The sequence below is a fragment of the Nelumbo nucifera genome, chromosome 2 (genome assembly GCF_055504915.1).
Source record: "Nelumbo nucifera cultivar China Antique chromosome 2, China Antique-T2T, whole genome shotgun sequence".
Classification (NCBI taxonomy): domain Eukaryota; kingdom Viridiplantae; phylum Streptophyta; class Magnoliopsida; order Proteales; family Nelumbonaceae; genus Nelumbo; species Nelumbo nucifera.
In genome coordinates this window covers 113,891,615-113,902,860 of record NC_142650.1, presented here as the reverse complement: position 1 = coordinate 113,902,860, position 11,246 = coordinate 113,891,615, and the positions used below count along the sequence as shown (strand labels likewise).

The window sequence follows — 11,246 nt, the reverse complement described above, 5'->3', positions numbered from 1 at the left end:
GTCCTTTCCTCAACCAGATCCTTTAGGTATTGTAGGAGGAAAATCCCAAAGCCGGGATACCATTAAGGAAGTAGAGCTACAAACTATCTTTCAAGGAATCCAGCTAGTGAAGCAGAAGGATTTTTTTTTTAATAAATCTAGGAGGTGCTACACACAAGCCTCACATTCTAATATGCTCGGATTCCACGCAAGTAATTCAAGCACTTCAGGAGCAGGAGCATGAAAATCTCCCTTGGTCTTACCTCCGGCTTTTGATGAAGACCAAGAAACTTTTAGGAGCATTCGTTTTTTAGATTTTGAGAGGGGGGAAAGTTGGTCAATAGGATTTTGGTTTCCATTGACCAAGAATGGGTAAACAACTTTCCCACTTAGGAGGAAAGTTGCTAACACTTGAATGGAACAATAATGCCCCTTTTAATAATGGATTTTTATGACTAAAATGATCATTACCTTATTTACCTAAGAAATAAAAGAACATGAGTAAACACACTTACCCGGGTAAATGATAATCATTTCCTAGGTGGATAAATTTCCCACCTAGGAGAAAAGTTACTAACACTTGAATGGGACAAAACTGTCCCTTTTAATAATGGATTTTTATGACTAAAATGGCTATTACCTTATTTACCTGAGAAATGAAAAAACATGAATAAATACACTTACCCAAATAAATGCTTCCCAAGAAAAACTTATTACTTATCAAAAAACGAGTGGGGCCTTAAGTGAATTAGCTTCCTTCTCCTTTTGTTATATAAATAGATGTTTTAATACCCCGTCTCACTCTATAGCCCCAAAAGGCTAAAACTTTAAGAATGGACTTTGCTTTTTGGCACACTTACCCTACCGGGACTCACAATGTATAGGACTTGGTTAATATTGTGGTAGATGAATAGATATATTCTAGCTATCAAAGAAATAGAGTATCCGCTACAACCAGCCACAGATCTTACCAATTGAGCCAATTGGCACCTTCATGCTTCATGAATGATACATGAAACACTTGTTCTTGAAATATTTATGACTGATAGACCCTTCAGTTGCATTGAACACAAAGCCTGCAACCAAGATTAGAGGTACAGGGTCAAAATCTTTAAAGAACTTTCCTTTCCCGTAGAACAAGATGGAACAAACAGGAAACCCTTTGGACCTGATCACATCGCTTTGTCTAGTTATGTCGTGGAACTGACTGAAGCTTGGGTACATCATATAAGCACACAATATGGATCACTTGGCTGTTCCACTGGACTCAACCATCAAGAAATTGTGTAGATAGCCAAAACTTGTATTATCTGGACGTTACCCTTTTGCTACATAATAATTCATTTTTCTGGTTGAGGTTGAAATTAGGAATTCTCCCTACATGTATGCTGCAATCCTATAAACAACTTGCAGGAGCTGGTCCATAGTTTCTTCGCAAGTTCAGTGTCATAAGATAGTGCAGAGGAACTGACAGACCTACCTCTGCCTCCAAAAAAATACACTCCAGATGCTTCCTGAAATGAAACACAAATAGCTAGTAAGTTTATACATTATTCATCTACATGACATCATTGATGGCACCAATATAGGTTAGTATGCCATTACATGTTTCTTCCCAGGCCAACACACACATGGGGAGGAAGAGAGAGAGAGAGAAAGAGAGAGAGAGAGAGAGAGAGAGAGAGAGAGAGAGAGATTCCTCAAGGGCCAAGACAACATACCCTAGCAATATGGATTGCCCTTTAACGTCAGAGAAATTTGGAGATAGTAGCCACTAGACACCAATATTAAACTAAAGATACTTACTGGAGGGGCAAGGGCCGCATCGACAGTAGGCTCAACTCCACTTTCAGGTGAGTGTAAGAAACCCAGAACTTTCAGAACAACTAAGGCCAAATGAGAGAGTTGAGAAGGAATTTCTCGCATAATTTTTGTTTCTACTGCCCCAGGATCTACAGCACTGCAAGATAAAGAAATTCAACCAAAACAAACATATTTCTACTAATACCAAGTGAGTCTTTTCTTGGAAGGATCAATCTGTCAAAATTACTTCCTCATGAATCAGTGATTTTCAGGGGTTTGGAGACTCACAAATTTCTCCAAGAAAACATGTTTGGTAGAAATAATGCTGGCAAAACAATTTCTCCAAAAATCATCCAACAGTTGCAACCAAGGTTCAAAGTATCAATATGATACGCCCTATATCGAGCATATCGTATCTTTTCGTCACGATACACCTATTTACAGGTGTTTCAGGAAGCTGTTTCTTTTTAATAAAAGATATAGTTAAAAACATTACTAAAAACCAAATTTAAAAAAAAAACTAAAAAAACACAAAATCGTGTCGTTTTAAGTACCATTACGCCCCTGCCGGTACACGGGCGTATCGATACTTTGAACCATGGTTGCAACATCATTGGTAGTCACATGTTACTACCATGAAAATTGATTTAAAAAACACCTCCTGATTCACAAAGCCATCTCCCAAAGCTTCAGGCCTCATCCCAAATCATGAAAACCGGTACTAACCAATCCTCTACTAATTTTTGAGGAATTGGTCTACCAAATGGAATTTTTCACATGATCTGGGGAATCAGCTGACATGGTAATTTTACAATTCGGAATCAAGAAAATTGATTCCTACAACCAAACAACCCCCAAACCATTCGTATTAGTATAATAGTATCATATATGGTTAGTGTTTGTGAATCTTGGAAGATAAGCGTGTTTGTCTTCCACTTGTAAATTTTATACTGATGAATTAATGAAAGTGTTATTGATAAAAAAAAAAATAGTATCATATATGGTTAGTGTTATCAATTACATTATTTGAACATGTAGGGATGCCAAACCAGCACCAAATCTAATTCACAACAAAGAATGTAAAAAAATCACTAAAAAGCCTGAAATACATGATTGAAACCATGCAAACTACCACATCCTTTAGGATATTTGATGAACTTCTAGGATGGCCTAGAAACATGTCTATTAACTAGATGGTGATGTACCAGATTCAGGTAGATTTCTACCTGAGATTCATAGGTCATGGCACTCATGCACCCATTATTGGTCTCAGCTATTACTTTCTCACCACTTGCATAATGGACTTAGGATAATATGATTTCCAATAATCAGTTCATGAATTTTCTCAAAAGCATAATATTGCGAGTTTAGATCATCATATTTGGGGGGTAGGCCTTTGGCAGTCAAAATGTCTCATTCAGTTGGGTCCAAAGATTGCCAATTCCTTAGCTGATAGCCTGACCAGAACTGGAGGTGAAAGAAACAAGAGTAATAACGAGGATCTTCTATCCCAGCATAAATCTTAACTCTTTTCTTGGGCCTTGGGTTGTATTCACTTATACATACTTCATGTAGTTGCATTGATGTGTATGATCTGGACCATTGTTGTTTCCCATTCCTGAAGGGCTTTGCTGTATTTTTCTCTTTTTTAGATCAATTAACTTAAGTTTCTAATTAACAATCCAAATAAAACTAATAATAATTATAACATGTCAAGATTGTAAACACATACATGACGGAGACTGGATGAGATTTGTCCATCAAGTAAAGTTGGCGATGAAGCTCATAAGAGAACAGAAGTAAGCAGACTGTCATAAAAGAACCACATATTCTGATTAGAATGAAGAAAAAGGATAGAGTTCTGGAGACTGTACTTGCATTTATTCTTACAGCACATTTTACTTACTTTTGGAGTATTCATAAATATGAGCAAATGGGTACTGTTTTGATTTTGAGAAACATATTCCAGACAAAGATTCCTCGTCAACTTGTAAATCAAATACTGCAGCAGAAAGAAACAATGCATTTAAATTTTTGTTATCAATAAACAATGCATTTAAATATATATCAAAAAATATATTCAGATCTCCCACATGCATCACAATTCAGGCTTTTCTAGCTATATCAATGAAATAACAAAAATAAAATAAATAAAACATTTGTGAAAGATGAACCATGGAAATTGCTCTGATTGATGAATTTAGGTCCAAATAAGTGGAAGGAACTGGTGAGAGGAATCAATAAATTATTGTCCTTGACACATTGGGAAATTGGCAAGGGATAGGAACGGTTGTAGTGTGGCAATTCATGTTAACTATCTCTGTTTATGGATGATCTTGAAGACCTCCCACAAGTTGAGAACATTAACACGCAGCTGAAAGAAGTGCTCAACCACAAAGGAGAGTAGAATCTTCAAAATGGGGTAAACATCCTTCCTAGTTCCTAGTGATACAGTACATGCAACTCAGAATCCAAGAAACAAGTTATCCATTATCCAACTTCCATTGTTGTAAAACTTTGGCCTCGGTCTCAACCGATTTGGTGACCATTCCATTCAGATATCTTTCTAAACCCTTTCCCTCAACACAAAAGTCGAAGTGGAACTTCCACATCTCATAGTTCTGTCCATTCATCTTTACAAGAATGATATCACCTCTGTCTGAAGCCATTTCAGCAAGAGAATAGCACAAAATAGGGTTCGGTTGAAGTTTAAAGAAACTAAACTGAAGTAAAACTTGATCCAAAGACGAGTGAAATAGGCTGTAATAAATCCAAGAGAGTCAAAAAAACTAAAATAGAAACCCCTTACTTTCACCGGAGATTGTTCAAGATCCAAAACAAAGAAAAGTTGAACACACAATCTAGAAAAGGAAAGTTTGGGCGCAACCTCCAAGAAGAAGAGTCCACATCTCTCTCAAAACTTCACGGGTCTCCGTAAAAATTTCAGAATATGTTGAGAGGGGCTAGGCGACAACTCCTTTCAATTCTTGTTGCAAACGGAGGTCAGACGAGAGAGATCCAATAAAATCTCTCTCTCTCTGGATGCGCAGAAAACAAAAAAGGGGTTCCTGGAGAGATCAAAACAGTCCAGGACCACTCAGCAGAGATGTAGGTTCTCAATAGATCACGAAAACAAGGTGGATCAGAGAAAAGGAAGATCAAAGAGCAACCTGCTCTGATACCATGTGAACAAAATTCAGAGCAAGAAGAAAACAGATTTAGGGGTGTCAAGAGTAGTCGACCCCCACCCCAAAGAGTCTCTTTTATATTAAAGAGATAAAAGGTATGTACAGTTACAAGAATGCCCTTATAGGGCTAAAAGATAAAAAGAACAAATAAAATAATAGTAATTACAATACTAACAAGGACTACGCTAAATCAAGCTCATAATAAAAAAATTATATTTTTTAATATATGTATTTATAATATAAATAAACATTAAGTTTTTTATATTAACTTATTTATAATATAAATGAATACATTTATAATTGATTTTCAAAATATATTTTTATTTGTGATATTAATTTATTTATATTTTTAATATATTTTAAATTTTAAAATACCTATTATTGATTTATTTATAATTTTTAATATCAATTTATTTATAACCGGCTCAAGTCGAGCCGAGCTTGAATATCGCAAGTATCAACTTGAGTTGAGTTCGAGCCAAATATATGAAACACAATCGAGCTCGAGTCGTGTTTCGAGCTCTATGTTTTTGAGTCAAGCTCGAGCTCGAGTAGCTTGATACTCGACTCGACTCAGTCACACCCCTAGGAGGGAAGGATGAAGACTTCTAAGAGCATTGAGAGTAAGGAAGAAATAGCGGGGATTTCTAAGTCTTGCACCTCTCTACAGAAATTGAAATTGAAGGAGACGCCATCTGATCCTCTTATCAAGGTTGTAGAAATGAGAGCTTGTTTATCACGCACGCACTAACCTAAAAAGAGAGGTGAAAACTTCACGGAGAGGATTATTTCCCCACCAAAGGTCTATCCAAAATTTAATGGTATTACCATTTCCAACTTTCAGTCTAAGAAGGGGAAAGAAAGAAGCAAAGGACTGTAGGGTACCACTCCAAGGATTTCGAGAGGAATGAACTAGTAAAGGAAGAGAGTTGCCCCATCCCCAACAGCTTCTACCATATTTGCTGCAGATGACTGAGGCCCACAAAGAGTTTTGTTCCATCTTGAACCTCCAAAGCCACTTCCCAAGGAAAGCCTGATTTCTTTCCGAGATGTGTCCCAAGCCTATCCCACCTTCCCAAGCAAACAATTTTTCCAATTCACCAAGTGAAAACCTTTCTCTCCTCTTTCCTCCCAAAGGAAATCTCTTTGGATGGGTCTCCAATCTATTCCTAATCTTAGCTGGAACTTTGAAAAGAGAGAGGAAGTAGATTAGGGAGGTTTGAGAGTGTAGCCTTTATGAGAGTTAGTCTACTACCTTTGGAGAGAGAGTTCCGCTTCCAAGTACCCAGCCGCCTCTCACATTTCTCAATGACAGTGCCCCAAAAGCTTGCAGATGACGGGTTTCCCCTGAGGGGAAGGCCCAGGTATGTGAAAGGAAGACTCCACCCTACATCCCAGAGCATCCTTCAGACTCCACCCTACATTCCAGTCCATTCTTGGGGTTTAGGGTTAAACCATGGAATTCGTACAAGACTTTGTAGCTGGGTGCTTAATGCATCATTCACAGACCAATTCTCTCATTTATCGGGGGTGCAATACCCCTCATCAATCGACTGGAAGATATGGAAAAACAGAAATTTCAGAAGGCATGATGAATCTTGGTATAGAGAGGACTTTGTAATCAATAAAATACTAAAATGGTTAAGGGAACTGAGTATAATTCTTTCCAGTTTCACTTGATAATGGCTATGGGTATTAACAAATTGAACACTGAACGGAGAAGAAGAATACAGAGGGGTATTTGTTGCAAAGTAAAGTTCAGGGTGTCTTTGTTGCAAAAAAAAGTTCAGGGGGTAATTATCACTGACTCCATAGTACAGGGGGCCTTTGTAATTTACCCAAAAAAAACAGCACTTAGAAGACTCGAGGACTCGGAAAATATCCCAATTGATGAGGCACTAACTATTATTGTTCAAGAAATTGGATAACAAATGATAAATCTGTAATGGTAATAGCCACAATAGATCCAGAATTGTAGTTTAACCTTTATAAGGAAGATAAAAGATAACATTTTCATCATTCTTTTGAGATGGGGATCCAAATATAAATAATTACTCTTGGCCACTGTTAATATGTGGAACCAAATATCACACAAGATTTTCTAAAGGAACCAAATATATATATATATATATATGTAGAGAGAGAGAGAGAAGCTTTGCATATTGGATATTAAAGCATGCTCACCACATCTATGGGTAAAGGATGTAACATTAACAATCCGGGAAGGAACAGGACTGCTTCTAAGTAGTGGCAAGAGGAGATTAGTTAGGAAAAATGCACCAATATAATTTGTCCCCATCATCCTGTGACCACAGAAAGTCAGAAAACCTATCAGCACATGTTCTATGTTTTTCCCCTTAAAAGACAACTACATAATAACAAACAATGAAATAGCAAACGGTATATATTCCTATTTTGGAGCTCTAAAAATCACAAATAAAATGTCATTCACAAGAAGTTTTTTGCTCTATCAGTACGTAGGACTGGGATTGAACCACAACCGCATGCCTAAGATGGGAGACAGAGAACCTTCCAATTGAGTTCATATTCAAGAAACCTCAACTTAATCCCAATTTTATGTACAATATCATTCAAGTGTTTTAATAGTTGAATGCATAACACAAAGCTTCAAGACCTAACAATTCATGAAAATTAAAAGCAAATGAAAAAGGTTAATCTCAAAACTTCTCATTTGCTCATATTAAACAAAACTATTAAAGGTAAAAATTGCAGTAAAATTCAGAAAAGAGTTATTGATTAGAACGTATTCCGGTTAAGATAATGAGACAAAATACCCATTATTAACATATGAATGTAGCATATGTATCTGTGTGTTGTGTGTATACTCATGGCCAATGACTGTCTTGGTAAAGAATGAGTGTCAGTTTGGGCTGTCCTACTACAAGATCCATTATCCTTTGGGCTGTCCTATTGCCTTCTTATAGCCTTCAGTTTGCAATAAAGCATTGCTCACTACTGCAGCCACAGGCCTCCACTTTGACAAAGCTATGTCATAGCCTCTCTTATTTTAATGCCAATCATCCCATCCTAAGTTCCATGGTTATCCCTTCTATCCCCATTTATCCATCTCAATATCCTCATTGTAGCTGCGTTCATCTGGACCACTGAGGCCTAATGGTCCAACATTCTAGGACCAAAAAGTACAATTTTATATCTGTCCTGTAAATGTCTCCCATCAATCCTATTTGTATTCATCAGTCAAAACTCAAGGAGCACAGTTATACTTCACCACCCAGCATGCGGGCAACGTTCTCTTCAGTTCTGAATAAAAAATAAAGAATATCAGTTGACGCTATTTTAAACCTTTTTGAAAAATCCCACCAAATCTTCGATCTTTGTTTCAAAAAGGAAAAATAGGAAAAAAAAAAACAAAAAGATGTGAAATAGAACCCAGAAAAGGATTTAAGAACCATAAATACGTCAATCATTCCAAGGAAATAGTTAAGCATATGAAGAATTAGATAAAAATGTTATTCTTTTTTTTTGCTTTTTTGATTAAAAAATATTAGTTTTCTCATGCGTTCAGATCAACACCAATTCCTATTTCTCACTATCATTTGTTGACCCATCATAAAAGTAGGGATCATAATGAATACAATGCCAAATTATGAATTTTAACCTGCAACTCGTGATATTTTATCAAGTAAGTTTATAATGATTGTATATATTTTGGGTGCTTCCAGAGTGCATGGAACAAAGAAGGAAAAGCAATCAAAACTAAAATCACATGAACCATGTAAGGCATGTTGGATGGGGTTAGTTAAACTTACTGGTCAAAGCCTTCGGCTGTGAATCTGCATGATGTCGCCAATATCCCAGCATTGTTTATCAGGAGTTGGATGGAGGGGTGCATATCAGAGTTCAAGAGCCACTGCTTAAGGGAATTTTTGAACTTGAGCATAGATTGAAATGATGACAGGTCTACCTGAAATGCTTTAAGATGGGCGTCTCTATTTCGCTTCTTAATCTCTCTGATAATCTGTTATGCAAATGAAGGGACAAACACTCAAGAGAATGAATTGGGAGTGGGGGAGGGGGGATGATAATAAACTCAAGACTTAAGCCACACCTCTGATAACAAATCGGAGGACCGCCCGGCTGCAAATATTAGATATAGATAAATTTCAGTTTCACAGCTGCAATTATGGTAGAAGAAAGGTCATCCTTTCTCCAAGATAGAGGAGCAAATCAACTACTACTTGTAAACTCAATCAACACAAGAACTAACTAGGCATCTAGATACTAATCCTAATCGATTGATTAAGAGGTCTTGGATGGTTAGGGATATCTGAAGACAACGAACTTGATAAAAAAATGGCTTCACTTGTCAAAATGCTCTTCGCTAGATAACCAAGTATGGCCTTAAAAAGGAAGGTTAAGTCCATGAAGTTTTACAGAGCATGATACAGTAAATTGAAAAGTACCAAGAACGACATAGAATCCTTCCTTGGAAAGGGCATGCGCAGCTGCTGCACCTAAACCAGACGTGGCCTGCAACAACGAACACATATGAAATAGGAAGAAAAAATAGATACAAAAGGGAAAAGAAAGGTGGAATAGTTACGCCGGTGACGATGCAAACAGGCATGGAAGTGGTTGTGGTTGTGAAAATGGGCTGAGGAGAACAGCGCGGGTAGGAATGAGACTTCCGAGAGAAGAGTGCTCTGACAAACAACTGCAGGTGGGAGAAGACGAGAGCGAAAGTCCATAGCACCGCCATTCTCCAGAACTGTACAGAGCAAACGAATCGCAAGGCGTCCCTCCAGTACATCATTGCCGTCTTCGTCGTCATCCTTCTCGTTTTTCTCCCTTCTCCAAAGGGGAAAATCAAACTATATTTCAAAGAGAAATCCGGATCTTCTGCCCACGAATCCTACCCACAGCAATCCGAAGTGTTATTGTTTCATTCGAAAACTAACAGGCATGCAGGCTTAATTCCCACAATTGCCGCTACAATTTCACTGAGAAGCTTAAAGCCCCGTCCTTGAGATATTGCCTTCAGATACGGTTCGAAGCTGCTTAACGGAGAGCCGCGGGTGCTGGGATTTGATTAAGATAAGTAGGCTCAATTAGCAGTGGGGATGAGTTGCAGAGAGCTGTAGTTGTGATTGAATGGTTTGATTGCAAAGGGTAGGGAGGAAGAAACTGTTCGACTCTACTTTGATCGAGTTTAGACTGATCTGAATAGTGAATACGATTGGGAAGGACGCAAGGAAACACCCCTTCTTTCTTCTCTTATTTCCCACCAAAATTGCTTGTTCATCAAGGTTTCGTTATTTTCGATTCTGTTGTCTGCAACAGACTACATAGTGCATGGAGAGAGATTTTTTTATCAAAACCTTTGGTGATTGATGAAGCATCCGGCCTTCCTTTCCCTACTGCCTTCACTGGGTGGGCCGTGTAGCGAAGATGGACACCCTTCAAGCTCAACCGGCCCACTGCATCCGATGTAAATCAAGGAATTACTCCTTTATGAATTTCCCCAAAAATACAAAAATTCACAAAAACAATTTACATAGATCCGTTAAAAGAATTATTTGTTGTACAAATATTTTTTAGAAGTACTTCATGCCTGTTTAGCAAGTCTTTTCCGGAAGATCCGTTACAAGATTTAATGGTTAAAAGACAGGATGAGATTTTGAAAAGAGATCTTTGAAGACCAAATACTGTTTGGTTGAAATATTTTACATAGATCTTACAAAAGACCATAAAAGCTAAAATACAGTTTGGTAATGTGAATGTCGTGTATTGGCCAACAAACCTTTAATTTAATACGTGGGGCCCACATATATTTTCTAATGTGAGACCCACATACCATTAGTAGACATGTATGTAGGGTCCACGTACATTTTACAAGATGGGCCTGACATACCATTGATAGACATGAGGGTCCATGTGTGGACATGTATGTGGGGCCCCACATACCATTGGACATGCATGGACATGTATGTGGGATCCACATACATTTTATAAGGTGGGCCCCACATGCCATTGGTGGACATACATGTGGGGTCCATGTGTGGACATGTATGTGGGGCCCACATACATTTTTTCAAGGTGGGCCCCACATACAATTGGTGGACATGTATGCGGGGACCATGTGTGGACATGTATGTGGGGCCCACATACATTTTATAAGGTGGGCGTCACATGGCATTGGTGGACATGCATGTGGGTCCATGTGTGGACATGTATGTGGGGCCCACATACATTTTTCAAGGTGGGCCCCACATACAATTGGTGGACATGTATGTA

General features: G+C 37.9%; 1 protein-coding gene across 3 annotated transcripts; it reads right to left on the bottom strand.

Moving 5' to 3' along the window:
• Positions 1–876: 876 nt before the first annotated feature.
• Positions 877–10,385, bottom strand: LOC104611179 (uncharacterized). Of its 3 annotated transcripts, XR_737576.3 has the most exons (10): positions 9,556–10,382; positions 9,416–9,482; positions 9,061–9,089; positions 8,762–8,970; positions 7,155–7,273; positions 3,689–3,784; positions 3,515–3,590; positions 1,786–1,939; positions 1,148–1,493; positions 877–1,055 (listed from the first exon to the last, which is right to left on the bottom strand). XR_737576.3 is itself a non-coding variant. In XM_010278136.3 (9 exons), exons 1-9 carry the CDS (start codon positions 9,698–9,700, stop codon positions 1,344–1,346), a joined length of 1,083 nt encoding a protein of 360 aa, XP_010276438.1. In that variant the 5' UTR covers positions 9,701–10,385; the 3' UTR covers positions 877–1,343. The 3 variants fall into 3 exon arrangements, 2 of the variants coding, with proteins under 2 accessions (XP_010276438.1, XP_010276437.1); XM_010278136.3 differs by having other exon boundaries at positions 877–1,493; positions 9,061–9,127; positions 9,556–10,385; XM_010278135.3 differs by having other exon boundaries at positions 877–1,493.
• Positions 10,386–11,246: the final 861 nt, after the last annotated feature.